Consider the following 15,463-nt stretch of genomic DNA (forward strand, 5'->3'; position numbering starts at 1 on the left):
GGCGTTACTCAGGAGTCCCCGAAGAGTGTGGATGGCTACCTCCATCCTCCGGCGATGTTCTCCCTGGGGGCTGACAGGGGAACACTATACTATGCACATCAGCCCCCGTTCTGCAGGCGTTGTATGGCCTATGGCCATATCCTGGCCTCGTGCAGCGCCAAGAGGTGTCGATTTTGTGGGTCGGAAGAGCACGAGGCCAAGGAATGTGACGAGCCCAAGGCTTGCCACGGGTGTGGCTCAAGAGCACACCTGTGGCGTGATTGCCCGTCTCGTCACAGGTCATACGCGTCTGCAGCTGGGGGAGGAGCGGGGGGGGGAGAAAGAAAGGACCCGTGTGGATTGTACGGATGGCACAGGGGAAAGGACGGAGAAGGACGAAGAAGGGAAGAAGGAAGAGGCGAAAAGAAAGAGGAGTGAAGATGGAAAGAAGGAAAAAGAAGGAGAGAAGAAAAAGAAGGCGGAAGAACAGGAAGGAGCGGAGAAGAGGGAGAGTGGGACAGTGGTGCGAGAAGGAGTGGAAGAGGGAGTGGTGACAGTGACGGGGACGGAGGGAGGTGTGGAGATGGGAGGGAGGGGTGGGAGGGGAGATGGGGGAAAGGAGTGGGGGACAGCCTGCCAGGCTTCCTCGAGGTTGAAATTAGGGATTTGGTGGAGGATTTAGCGGGGATGGGACGTTGTCTCCCCGCTACCTCCTTCACCAAAGAAGAAAGGGATGAAGAGGGGAGCTTGGCAGGAAGTGAGAGGGAGGGGGTGTGGAGGGGGGCTAAGAGAGTGGCGGGGGGGGGTAATTTGTCCTCCCGGTTTGCCTCAGCCCCTTGCATTTTAGTGGATGACTCCAGTGAGGGGTCGGTGGGCTGTTTGCTAGAGGGATCCCAACTCCTGTTTGAGGAGATGGGGTCCCCTACATGCAGCCCCGAGGCAAACAGGGAGGGGGGGGTGGTGGGTGGGGAGGGAGGACCCAACACACTGCCTGGGTCATGGGTTGGGATGGAGGACGGGGGGGCGTCAGGAGATGAGAGGACGTCCCCGCCGGTGGAGATGGACCAGGGGAGCATCGGGTGAGTCTCCTGTTTTTTTTGGTTTTTGGGGGTTTTATTTGTTGTTAATAATTAAATGAATAGTTATGTTTCTTTTTTAGTCTAAATGTTAGGGGTTAAGGAATAATGTTAAAGGAGGGCGGTTTTTTGTTATTTAGAGGGTGTGGGGTTTGATTTCTGTTTTTTACAGGAGGTTCACCTGAGGGATGGTGGGGATGTGTGTAGATTTAAGAGGGAGTGGGATAAGGGGGAATCTTTTTGGGGCATAGGAGGGGTGCACTCAACAGGAGTAGGGATTTTGTGTGGGCATAGAGAGGTTAAAATAGAGAACACTTTTGTAATAATGCAGGGTAGAGTTTTGGGGATAGATGTTAAGTTTAGAGAAGCTAGATATAGGTTAATTGGGGTGTATGGGCCACAGGTGGCGGCAGACAGGAGGGAGATGGTGGACTGTCTGGCGCCCCTGTGTGTTACAAACAGGCACTTGGTGATAGGAGGAGACTTTAATATAGATTTAGGGGTAGGCGGTGATAGCAGTGCAGGTGCCATCTCTGGGCTAATGGCTTGCCATGGTCTGGTTGATGGTGGCCTGCACACTACTCCGGCAATGGTCGGTCCTACATGGCGCAACTCCAGGGGGGTTGCGCGGAGGCTCGACTACATTTTTGTATCCAGGTCTTTGGGTCAGTTGTCTGGGCGGCTGTTGCCTGTTTTCTTCACGGATCACGACGGGGTGTTCCTGCAGGTGGGGTTGCCAGTCTGCCTCTTCGGTAGGGGGTACTGGAAGTTAGATCGGGATATACTGGAGGAGCAGGCTTTCGTTGACGCATTTTTTGTTTCTTTCAGAGGCTTGACGGCCTCCGGTCCATGTGCGAGGGGGTGTTAGAGTGGTGGGATTTAGTTAAGGGGAGGATAAGGGCTTTTATAATAGGATATTGTAGAAGGAAAAAAGGGAGGAAAGGAGGGAGGTGGATCGTATCCAAAGGTTAATTGAACTCGAGTACGAGGCAGGCAACCTCGGCGGGTCGATTGACTGGGAGAGATTCGCAGCCCTAAAGGCGCAGCTCAGGGAGCTGCAGGAGCAGAAGGCTCGAGCTTTCCTGGAGCGTGCGCATAGTGGCTTTCTAGAACATAATGAGACTTGTTCCGCTATGTTCTTTAAGTCGGTTAGGGCCAGGCAGAGTAGGAAGGTAATGCATGGAGTTAGGGAAGAAAATGGTAGTATAGTAAGTAAACCAGAGGAAATGGTCAGGGTGACAACTGATCATTTCCAAGGTTTATTTAAGGAAAGGGAAATAGATGTAGAGCAGGGAAATGTGTTTTAGAACACTTGTCCCGGCGGTTGCCAGAGGACATTAGAGACGTGATGGAGGCCCAGATCTCACTAGAAGAGGTTGAGAGCGCTCTTAGGAGGATGGGAAAAGGGAAGGTGCCTGGGATGGATGGGCTGCCGGCTGAGTTTTACCTCAAGTTTTGGGGTATACTTGGACCAGTGGTTCTCGAAGTCTTGAAGGCCATCCTTGAGACGGGGGTCCCGGGGGGATCAATGGCTGTTGGTGTGCTGTCACTTCTTTATAAGAAGGGGGAAGCAACTGACCTTGGCAACTGGCGGCCATTGACCATGCTGTGCGTAGATTACAAGATTCTTGCAAAGGTTTTAGCAGACCGGTTGCGCACAGCCCTTCCCTACGTCGTCCACGAGGATCAGACGTGCGGGGTAGAGGGCCGCTCTATAAGATGGAACCTACAGTTGATCAGGGATTCCATCGCTTGGGTTGAAGATAGAGGGCTGCCTTTAATGGTAGCAGCGCTAGATCAGGCGAAGCTTTTGATCGCGTGAATAGATCTTTTCTATTCAGGGTGTTAGGTAGATTAGGATTTGGGGAGAAGTTTATAGGATGGATCCGTACTTTATATGTCGGAGCGGGGTGTCGAGTTAGTGTAAATAGTCACTTAGGTGACGTTTTTGACCTCTCGTCTGGGGTCAGGCAGGGATGCCCACTCTCGCCTCTCCTCTTCGTTCTGTACATGGAGCCTCTGGGGGCTGCCATTAGGGCAGACACAGGGGTGGAAGGCTTGTTGATCCCTGGAAGTGGTGGGCTGCGTGTTAAGATGACGCAGTACGCCGGACGACACTTCCTTGCTGTTGTGCAAGGACTCGTGCCTGACAAGGTCCCTTGCCATCTTTGGGGATTTCACCCGAGCGTCGGGAGCAGTTCTGAACCATGCAAAGTCTTCCGTCAAGTTTTTCGGAAGATGGCGCGGTAGAACGGATGTGCCTGGGGGGTTATCTCTCTGTGAAGGGGCCCTGAGGATTCTCGGGGTTCATTTTGAGACCTCCGGCTCAGCGATGCTAAACTGGAACATGCGTATCGCAGTGGTACAGAGGAAGCTAGCAATGTGGAAGGCTAGGTATTTGTCTTTTATGGGCAAAGTCCTGGTCCTAAAGGTGGATGTGTTGCCGTCTCTTTTGTATTTGGCGTACATCTACCCATTGCCGGCTTGTCTGAGGAGGCCTCTAGTGAGGCTTGTGTTTCAGTTTATGTGGAGTGGCAGGTGCGAGTGGGTCGCCAGGGCACGCATGGTCTGTCCCATCGGGGAGGGAGGTAGGGGGGTACCACATTTCCCCCTCAAGCTGGACTCAATTTTTGTTTCTTTCTTGTTAGCGGAGCTTGCTCAGCCAGTGATACACCCGTCCGGTTACCTCCTGCGGGTGTTCTTCTCGTATCAGGCGAGAAGCGTAATGGTGTGGTCTAACGCGGGTCCTCGGGCGGAACAGCTGCCGTGGCACTTTGGTCATGCGGCCAAGTGGCTGCGTGCGCACCCAGAGGTTGAAGTTGCCCGAGTAGGTTTAGACCACAGGCACCTGTACGAGGAGGTCAGGCAGGCAGGAGTCCTGCGCCCGTAGCGGGCATCTCGTCAGTGGTCTGGGAGGGTGTGCAGGCGCGGGGCCTGGACAACGGGCTCAAGGACCTGAATTGGTTGAGCCTTCATAAGCGTTTGCCGGTACTTTCCATCTTGTACCGGTATAGTTTGGTGCAATCCCCCACCTGTCCAAGATCCTCTTGTGGCAGGGAGGAGACTGTGCGCCATGCCTTCTGGGACTGTGCCTTTGCCGGACTAGTCTGGGCTAGGGCACGGGTGATGCTAGGTGTGGTTAGGAGTGATTTTGTTTTGACATAGGCTAGAGAGAGGCGTAGGGAGAGCAAAGGGAACGGATAGGGACAGGTTTCTGCTCTGGCTTCTCATGAGTCTCTTTAAAAAGGGACTGTGGGAAGCCAGGAAGAATTTAGTCAAGACAGGGAAGGTGATTTGAGGGGGAGGATGAAGAGGGAGGAGAGGAAGTGGGGGAAGCATGCGGCACGGGAGAGGTGGAAAGGGGGTTTAGGGCTGGGAGTGTTAGATTGAGTTTGGTAAGGGGATAGATTAGGGAAGGGGGGAAAGGGTTAGGTATTGGTTAGGTATGACGGGGAGGGACGATGCTCCCCTGAGGTTTGTTTTTGTTTGGTGATTTGGTTTTGTAAATATAAGTAATTAAGAATGAATGAGAGATGATTTTGTAAAGTGTGAATGGTATTGATTGTAAATAAATTATTTTAACCACCACCACCTTTTTGGTTTGCTTACTGTCTGTACGTTTGGTGTGGGTATTTCTTTTGTTTTCCTCTTCTTGGGCAGTTTTAGTGGGTCTCATGGTGGGTGTCTTTTAGGTCCCAGTTGTTGTTACCAGTCAATTTTCAATCGATGCCCCCATAGTGTCTTTCAGAACCTCCTGAAAAACAAGTTATATTTTGGGTTGGTTATTTTAACATTTTAATCAATGGCATTTCCTTAGGATGCTCATTAGTCTTTAAGTTGTTTTTTTTTATACTAAATAGTTTGGTTTATTTTCATTGTTTTTTCCTGTGAAACCATTGTGTTGCATCCATGTCTGAAATGGGCTGTATAAATAAAGCTTGATTTGATTTGAACATATTGCAAAACAAATTAACCCAGTGACTGACCAATCAACAGACTCTTGGTCCCGCTTAATATGAAAAACAGTATCAAAACAGTATCAATCCCACTTTTCTAGCCTGCTGAAGGAGTGGTAAACACCACCCCCGGCTCTAACAGGGGCTTGAGGTGGTATCCCACATCTCTGCTTATGTTATGTTCTGTGGCTTTGCTGTTCAATTTCTTGACTGCCTCTGTAAGACAAACACTTGTAGTCATATAAAACACTCAGTACACCGTCTCACCTCATACTGTATTGGAGCAGCAGCAGCTGACTTGATCGTTGATGCTAATCAGCATGTTTTGAATCTGAGAGTAAATAGAGCCGACGACAACTTTAAAAATTAAGGGTTCAACTGAAAACGATGGTGACAAGTTTGGATCCGACAACAAGTTAAAAATGTTAACCTGTTAGGGAGGTTGTTAGGGATAGGGGGCAGCATTTTCACTTTGGATGAATTGCGTGCCCATAGTGAACTGCCTCCTTCTCTGTCCCATATGCTAATATATGCATATTAATATTACTATTGGATAGAAAACACTGAAGTTTCTAAAACTGTTTGAATTATGTCTGTGAGTATAACAGAACTCATAGGGCAGGCAAACTTCCAAACAGGAAGTGTAAATTCTGGGGCTGGTTGGTTTTCAACTCTTCGCTTATTCACATCCAAATAAGATAATGATCTGGCCGCACTTCCTACGCCTTTCCACTAGATGTTAACAGTCAGTAGAACGCGGAATGAAGCCTCTAGTGTGATGTGGGACCGGATAGCAGCTATTTGAGTCACTGGTCTGGCAGAATGCCATTTCCTGGTTATGCAGATGTAGTCATGATATCGCCTGCGTTCCATTACTCTGTAGACAAAAACGAATGCTCCAGTTGGAACGTTACTGGATATATATGATAATAACATCCTAGATTCTCTACTTAGTTTGACCAGTACCACTAACATTGAGTGGCTGCTGCCAACACACTGACTCAACTCCAGCCACTTTAATAATGCACACATGACTTGATCGCTTTGGATAAAATGATGCTAAATGGCATATATTATTATCACTAGCCACTTTAAACAATGCTAGCCACTTTAATATAATGAAATGATTATCATAGCCACTTTAAACAATGCAACCCAATATAATGTTTTACATTATTCATCTCATATGTAATGTATATACTGTACTCTATATCATCTACTGCATCCTTATGTAATACATGTATCACTAGCCACTTTAACTATGCCACTTTGTTTACATACTCATCTCATATGTATATACTGCACTCAATACATCTACTGTATCTTGCCTATGCTGCTCTGTACCATCACTCATTCATATATCTTTATGTACATACTCTTTATCCCCTTACACTTGTGTCTATAAGGTAGTAGTTTTGGAATTGTTAGCTAGATTACTTGTTGGTTATTACTGCATTGTCGGAACTAGAAGCACAAGCATTTCGCTACACTCGCACTAACATCTGCTAACCATGTGTATGTGACAAATACAATTTGATTTGATGATTTGATTTATTCGACCTGGAATATAACTTTTTGAAGTTTTCGTCCGAGTTCGTCTGGACCAGCGCCAGCTTTTGGACATGTGAGCTAAACTTGCAAGCAAAAGTAGCTAATTGGACACTAGTAATGGACATTATGGAACAAAAAAACAATTTATAGCGGAACCCCTAGCCATAAGAGGTTGGGTTGATGTTTGGCTCTGAATATGTCTCGAAATAATTTAGAATAATAATATAACATACTAATATTGAATAACGAAGACAATGATGCCTTTCTGTGAATATATTCCATAACGTTACTACAGTTAATTACCATAAATATTAGAAAGCCGGGTTTGACCTTCGGCGTTGTATGAGCTACAGTACATTACCGTTATCTATCTAAATAACATTATGTCCTAACTAGGCACAACTAGGTTTGTATTATTTCCCTCAACTATATTCTTTCCCATATATTGTATATCGTTTCCATAAAGCCAACATGGCTTTACACTAACTAACGTAAATTTCCAATCTAGAGCAGTTCTCACTTTGTGAGAATGAACTAGCTAACGTTGACTAACTAACTAAGGACGGTGACCTGTCCAGACGAGATGTTACAACGAACTGAATCGTCAATGGAGGTCTTCCTCTTTATATAGCCTACTACAGCATGTAATACTATTAACTCACAAGGGGGCATAACGTTACATGTACAATACTATCCCAATTTGGAAACGTTACATGGACAAAACTATCCCATTTTGGAAACGTTACATCTCCGCCCCCTGGTGGAAGGAAATTAATATCTTAGATGGTAGCTGGAGATGGGATTCAAATGCATAATGGTATTAATACAGTGTCTAGACTAACTCTATTTGAAATCCAAACACAGTATTACCACGCAGCAAAATGTTGCGTATAATCTTAAGTCAGCCTGATAAAATATTGAACAATTTGTATACAAAGATATCTTGAAATGTGATATTAGGCCTGTATGGCATTACTGTTACTGTATGGCAGTACTGTATTGGCTGGTGCTTTCTCCAATATGTTCTTCTATTTTACATTACATTGTATGTCGATGCCGTTTATCTTTCAATATTTATTTTATATATATATATATATATATATTAATGCTTGCAATGCTTGCAAGACTGTTCTTTGACACATTTTCTCTTCCTTTGAAATTCTTATAGGGCAGGACATGGACACAATGCAATTGGGATCAAGAAGAAGGTACAGATCTGTTGTAGGACAGCTGCATTTGAAGTGTACATTTAACCTACATAGCAGTCAATACAAACTGAAATCTAGCAGCATACAAATCTGCAAATTATCTTTTCAGATCTTCTCAGAAATTAATCAAGTCCATGGAATGGATATAGATACAAAGATAATTCAAGGACTATCAGAGGTAGAGAGGCAGGGGTGAGGACATCATCCTGCTATTTTTACAGTCCCTGAAGAACAATACAGAAGAGGGATTTGCTCTTATTCCTTCCCTTTCTCTAATGTATTTTGTAATAAAATTGGCAAGATCATTGCTTTACATTACTAGGACTGGAGACCACAGCAGTGATTCTGCTCTTACCCTACTTCTGTACCTTGGGGTGGCAGGGTAGCCAAGTGGTTAGAGCGTTGGAGTAGTAAATGAAAGGTTGCAAGTTCAAATCCCTGAGTTGACAAGGTAGAAATCTGTAATTCGGCCACTGAACAGGGAGTTAACCCACTGTCCCTAGGCCGTCATTGAAAATAAGATTTAGTTCTTAATTGAACTCCCTAGTTTAAAAAAAGACAGCCTGAGTGGCCTTTATGTACATGACAAGGTGTGCCTATGCACAAATCATCTGTTTCTTCATAAACATAGGTGTGCATGCCTAGTGGTTAGAGCGTTGGACTAGTAACCGGAAGGTTGCGGGTTCAAACCCCCGAGCTGACAAGGTACAAATCTGCCGTTCTGCCCCTGAACAGGCAGTTAACCCTCTGTTCCCAGGCCGTCATTGAAAATAAGAATGTGTTCTTAACTGACTTGCCTGGTAAAATAAAAAATAAAACATATTTTATGTAAAAAATGTTCTTCTTGACATAGATTTCAACACTCTTCACTGCACATCGGCGGAAGCCCATTTCACCATGAGAGTGAAATCCCGCTGGCCTTTGATGGGGAGAACATCCACACCCTCGAGGACGTCCCCATAGGACTTGGGCTCTGCTAGGGCTGAATCTCCACTGGGATTCTCTGCCTCTAACCCTATTACAGGGGCTGAGTCACTGGCTTACTGGTGCTCTTTCATGCCGTCCCTAGGGGGGGTGCGTCACTTGAGTGGGTTGAGTCACTGACGTGATCTTCCTATCTGGGTTGGCGCCCCCCCTTGGGTTGTGCCGTGGCGTAGATCTTTGTGGGCTATTCTCGGCCTTGTCTCAGGATGGTAAGTTGGTGGTGTGGAGGCTGTGCTTTGGCAAAGTGGGTGGGGTTATATCCCTCCTGTTTGGCCCTGTCCGGGGGTATCATCGGATGGGGCCACAGTGTCTCCTGATCCCTCCAGTCTTGTGAATGAAATAAAAGGTTACTTTTTTTAAATTAAATAAAACATAATTCATTCAGAAAGTTCAGACCCCTTCCCCTTTTCCACATTTTGTTACGTTAGAGCTTTATCTTAAAATTTATTTAAAAAAATAGAATCCTCATTAATCTACACAATAATCAAAAAGTGAAAACAGGTAAATAACAGAAATACCTTATTTACATAAGTATTCAGGCCCTTTGCTATGAGACTCAAAATTGCTTTCAGGTGCATCTTGTTTCCATTAATCATCCTTGAGATGTATCTACAACTTGTTTGGAGTACACCTGGGGTAAATTCAATTGATTGGACATGAATTGGAAGGCACACACCTGTCTATATAAGTTCCCAGAATTGACAGTGCATGTCAGAGTAAAACACAAATCTGGGGAAGGGTACCAAAAAAAATAATTATGCAGCATTGAAGGTCCCCAAGAACACAGTGGCCTCCATCATTTTTAAATGGAATACTCTTCCTAGAGCTGGTCACCCGGCCAAACTGAGCAATCGGGGGAGAAGGGTCTTGGTCAGGGAGGTGACCAAGAACCTGATGGTCACTCTGACAGAGCTCAAGAGTTCCTATGTGGAGATGGGAGAACCTTCCAGAAGGACAACGATCCTGCAGCACTCCACCAATCAGGCCTTTATGGTAGAGAGGCCAGACGGAAGCCACTCTTCAGTAAAAGGCACATTACAGCCCGCTTGGAGTTTGCCAAAAGTCACCTAAAGGACTCTCAGATCATGAGAAACAAGATTCTCTGGTCTTATTAAACCATGATTGAACTCTTTGACCTGATGGTGAAGCGTCACGTCTGGCGAAAACTGGCACCCTCCCTACGGTGAAGCATGGTGGTGGCAGCATCATGCTGTGGGGATGTTTTTCAGCGGCAGGGACTGGGATACTAGTCAGGAGGAGGAGTAGTATAGACCAAGTCTGTTCATTATATACATCTACATGATGTATTGTTACACCATGTAGGAGCAGTATAGATCTAGCCTGTTCAATATATAAATCTACATGAGGTATTGTTACACCATGTAGGAGTAGTATAGACCTAGCCTGTTCATTATATACATCTACATGGTGTATTGTTACACCATGTAGGAGCAGTATAGACCAAGTCTGTTCATTATATACATCTACATGATGTATTGTTACACCATGTTGGAGCAGTATAGACCTACATTAGCTTGCTACTTATTTAGATGTAGTATGACTTAAATGAAACTGCCTTAAATGTTCTGTAGTAAAACATTTTTTTATTTGCACTAATCAATAAACACATTCAGGTCTTTATGTCTCAGTATAATAGTATTATTTAATTAAATCCATTTAAAATCATCTTTGTCTGAAAATAAAATATGATCCTCAACTGCGTTTCCCCTCCAGTCAGCAGACGGCGATGTGCGTCTTTCAGGCGTGACGTATAATCTAGTGGACGGTTCTTCAGAAACAGCTCGTCAACCACCTCGGTAGCTTGCTAGCCAACATAGCCGAAAGATCCAAGCTATTTATTCGCTTTCGGTGTATATTAGCTACTGTGTTTTAGACACACTTCGGTCGTATCTACTTGTTAACCTATTTAATATTACATTATTTTGTATTAGTCAGCTATAGTAGCTGGCTGGTTAAGTTAGCACTGGTCTAGTTGCTAATGATAGCTAGCTAGCATCCCCGAACATGAGCTCACTAAACTACTCGCCTCCTGTTAAAGAAGAGGGGGTCTGCTGGACGGAGAAAGAAGCTCTGGGGCTGAACATTGTCATGAAAGAGGAGGATGTGACAGTAAAACAAGAAGTAGAGATTGAGGCTGTGACAGTGAAAGAAGAAGAGAAAGAAGTTTCAGTGAAAGAGGAAGACGCGTTCAGAGTGAAAGAGGAGGATGTGGCAGTAAAAGAGGAGAAAGAGGATGCATGTTTTGGAGTGAAAGATGAGGAGGGGGAGATGACTGTCACATTGAAAGATGAAGTCGAAGAGGAGGAGAAAGGAGATATGATTAACACCAGTAAGTACCGCCTTAAATTTGTTTTTAACTTTGGATATTCAATACCTCTTCAACAGAGGGCCCTTGGATGATGACTGATATGTCTAGAATCGGACAACGTAGAGAACAAGCTACCCCTTGTTTTCTCCGTTCCGTTTCCAAAAAGTAACTTAACATATATATTTGAGAAGGGTCTATCTGCTGACCGTAGACTGGGGGGCACGGCATGTAGTGATTTTCATGTAGTGATGATTTACTTAACACTGTGCCCCCCAATAGTGCCATGTGAGAGTTGGGTTGGCTACACCAAAAATTATGTATATACTGACAAGATGTCTCTTTGCCCAAACAAGGGGAGTCGTTGTCCACAAAGTGGCACTGCGGGTTGTCTCGCTCCCGCCTATCCTTTCTTTGGATTGGTGGATACTTCTTATTATTGTAATCTATTGTTTATATTCTATCCGCCTGTATTCAATGGAGAGAGATGCTAAGCTACTAGCATAAATATGCATATCGATCTGGAGACAAGTTCTATTGTTTTTATCAAAGTTGTCAGTATGTTACGTGTCCACATAACAACTTAATCATTACGAAACCTCTGTTGGATCAAGTACACTTAACGTAACAAGTAAGACATTCATTTTGTTGTTGACCAAATTCGACACTTTACACATTGGGTTGATAATCGTTTCCACTTGGATACAACCTACTGCAACCTACTGGCATGACCTAGAGAGTTAAAACCTATCTTATCCTACTGGCATGACCTAGAGAGATACAACCTACTGTAACCTACTGGCATGACCAAGAGAGATACAACCTACCCTAGCCTACTGGCATGGCCTAGAGAGATACAACCTACTGTAGCCTACTGGCATGGCCTCGAGAGTAACAACCTACTGTAGCCTACTGGCATGACCTAGAGAGATGCAACCTACTGCAACCTACTGGCATGACCAAGAGAGATACAACCTACTGTAACCTACTGGCATGACCTAGAGAGATACAACCTACCCTAGTCGACTGGCATGTCCTAGAGATTTACAACCTACCCTAGCCTACTGGCATGACCTAGAGAGATACAACCACTTGGATACAACCTACTGTAGTATACTGGCATGACCTAGAGAGATACAACCTACTGTAACCTACTGGCATGACCTAGAGAGATACAACCTACCCTAGCTCTACTGGCATGGCCTAGAGAGATACAACCTACCCTAGCCTACTGGCATGGCCTCGAGAGTTACAACCTACTGTAGCCTACTGGCATGACCTAGAGAGATACAACCTACTGTAACCTACTGGCATGACCTAGAGAGAAACAACCTACCCAAGCCTGGCAACCTACTGTAGTCTACTGGCATGATCTAGAGAGTTACAACTTACTGTAGCCTACTGGCATGACCTAGAGAGTTACAACCTACTGTAACCTACTGGCATGACCTAGAGAGATACAACCTACTGTAACCTACTGGCATGACCTAGAGAGATACAACCTACTGTAACCTACTGGCATGCCCTAGAGAGTTACAACCTACTGTAACCTACTGGCATGACCTAGAGAGATACAACCTACTGTAGTTTACTGGCATGACCTAGAGTTACAACCTACTGTAACCTACTGGCATGACCTAGAGAGTTACAACCTACTATAGCCTACTGGCATGGCCTAGAGAGTCACAACCTACCCTAGCCTACTGGCATGACCTAGAGATATACAACCAACTGTCACCTACTGGCATGGCCTAGAGAGATACAACCTACTGTAACCTACTGGCATCACTGAGAGAGATACAACCTACCCTAGCCTACTGGCATGGCCAAGAGAGATACAACTTACTGTAACCTACTGGCATGACCAAGAGAGATACAACCTACTGGCATGACCTAGAGAGATACAACCTACTGTAACCTACTGGCATGACCTAGAGAGTTACAACCTACTGTAGCCTACTGGCCTGGCCTAGAGAGGTACAACCTACTGTAGTCTACTGGCATGGCCTAGAGAGATACAACCGACCCTAGCCTACTGGCATGACCTAGAGAGTTACAACCTACCGTAGACTACTGGCATGACCTAGAGAGACACAACCTACTGTAACCTACTGGCATGACCTAGACAGTTACAACCTACTGTAACCTACTGGCCTAGATACCTTACTGGCATGACCTAGAGATATACAACCAACTGTCACCTACTGGCATGGCCTAGAGAGATACAACCTACTGTAACCTACTGGCATGACCTAGAGAGATACAACCTACTGTAACCTACTGGCATGACCTAGAGAGTTACAACCTACTGTAGCCTACTGGCATGACCTAGAGAGATAAACTACTACAGCTACTGGCATCAGCCCAGTCAAACCTACTGTAGCCTACTGGCTGGCCTAGAATGGTGGAACAAACTCCTCAGTCTACTGGCATGACCAGAGATACAACCCTGTAACCAACTGGCATGACCTGAAACCCCACCTACTTAACCAACTGGAATGACCTAGGACAGGATACAACCTACTGTAATCCTACTGGCATCAGACACAACCCTGTAACCTACTGGCATGCCTATTGTAAAGTGTCTGTTCCACTGGACTGTCATAAGGTGAAGACACAACCTACTGTACTGGCATGCTCTGGATAAGAGATACAACCTACTAAATGACTTACATGTAATGTAAAATGTACTGTAACCTACTGCCATGACCTGGAGAGATACAAACTACCCTAGCCTGGCAACCCCCTGTAGTCTACTGACATGACCGAGAGAGTTACAACCTACTGTAGCCTACTGGCATGGCCTAGAGAGTTACAACCTACTGTAGCCTACTGGCATGGCCTAGAGAGGTACAACCTACTGTAGTCTACTGGCATGACCTAGAGAGATACAACCTACTGTAACCTACTGGCATGGCCTAGAGAGATACAACCGACCCTAGCCTACTGGCATGACCTAGAGAGTTACAACCTACCGTAGACTACTGGCATGACCTAGAGAGACACAACCTACTGTAACCTACTGGCATGACCTAGACAGTTACAACCTACTGTAACCTACTGGCATGACCGAGAGAGATACAACTTACTGGCATGACCTAGAGATATACAACCAACTGTCACCTACTGGCATGGCCTAGAGAGATACAACCTACTGTAACCTACTGGCAAGACCTAGAGAGATACAACCTACTGTAACCTACTGGCATGACCTAGAGAGATACAACTTACTGTAACCTACTGGCATGACCTAGAGAGATACAACTTACAGCCTACTGGCATGACCTAGAGCAGCCCACTTGGATACAAACTGTAACCTACTGGCATGACCAATGGAGAACAAACCTACTGGCCAGGACCAGAGAGTAAAACCAATACAACCTACTGTAGTCTACTGGCATGACCTAGAGATACCCTGTAACCTACTGGCATGACCTAGGAGGATACAAACTGTAACCTACTGGCATGACCTTAAGAAGATTTAGCCTGCTGGCTATTGTAAAGTTGTCTGTTCCACTGATGTCCTAAGAGATACACCACTTGTAACAACCTACTGATAAGAGCGTCTACTGGCATGACTTACAGAAGATAAAATGTACTGTAACCTACTGCCATGACCTGGAGAGATACAAACTACCCTAGCCTGGCAACCTCCTGTAGTCTACTGACATGACCGAGAGAGTTACAACCTACTGTAGCCTACTGGCATGGCCTAGAGAGTTACAACCTACCCGAGCCTACTGGCGTGACCTAGAGCGATACAACCACTTGGATACAACCTACTGTAACCTACTGACGTGACTGAGAGAGTTTCAACTTACTGGCATGACCTAGAGAGTTGCAACCTACTGTAACCTACTGGCATGACCTAGAGAGATGTAACCTACTGGCATGATCTAGAGATAAAACCTACTGTAACCTACTGGCATGACCTAGAGAGATACAACCTACTGTAACGTACTGGCATGACCTAGAGAGATGTAACCTACTGGCATGATCTACAGATAAAACCTACTGTAACCTACTGGCATGACCTAGAGATTTACAACCTACTGTAACCTACTGGCATGACCAAGAGAGTTACAACCTACTGTAACCTACTAGCATGACCTAGAGATATACAACCAACTGTAACCCACTGGCATGGCCAAGAGAGATACACCTTACTGTATCCTACTAGCATGCCCTAGAGAGATACAACCACTTGGATACAACCTACTGTAACCTACTGGCATGACCCAGAGAGATACACCCTACAGTATCCTACTGGCATGACCTAGAGAGATAAAACCACTTGGATACAACCTACTGTAGTCTACTGGCATGACCTAGAGATACAACCTACTGTAACCTACTGGCATGAGCGAGATAGATACAACCTAC

At 45.4% G+C, this 15,463-nt stretch overlaps 2 protein-coding genes across 3 annotated transcripts in view; both read left to right on the forward strand.

The window, feature by feature from the left end:
* The first annotated feature begins 3,388 nt into the window (after positions 1 to 3,388).
* Positions 3,389 to 15,463, forward strand: part of LOC127914382 (uncharacterized) — a 402,938-nt gene continuing 390,863 nt past the window's right edge. Inside the window, exon 1 of the mRNA XM_052490166.1 lies at positions 3,389 to 3,593. Coding sequence (XP_052346126.1) covers positions 3,403 to 3,593 — 191 coding nt within the window. The 5' untranslated portion in view covers positions 3,389 to 3,402. The remainder of the gene's footprint in view (positions 3,594 to 15,463) is intronic.
* LOC118365091 (zinc finger protein 501-like) overlaps positions 10,499 to 15,463 on the forward strand; it is a 289,246-nt gene continuing 284,281 nt past the window's right edge. For both annotated transcript variants that reach the window (XM_052490222.1, XM_035747037.2), the window contains exon 1: positions 10,499 to 11,104. In XM_052490222.1, the coding sequence (XP_052346182.1) occupies positions 10,780 to 11,104 (325 nt within the window). In that variant the 5' untranslated portion in view covers positions 10,499 to 10,779. The remainder of the gene's footprint in view (positions 11,105 to 15,463) is intronic.

Source organism: Oncorhynchus keta, chromosome 32 (assembly GCF_023373465.1).
Source record: "Oncorhynchus keta strain PuntledgeMale-10-30-2019 chromosome 32, Oket_V2, whole genome shotgun sequence".
Classification (NCBI taxonomy): Eukaryota; Metazoa; Chordata; class Actinopteri; order Salmoniformes; family Salmonidae; genus Oncorhynchus; species Oncorhynchus keta.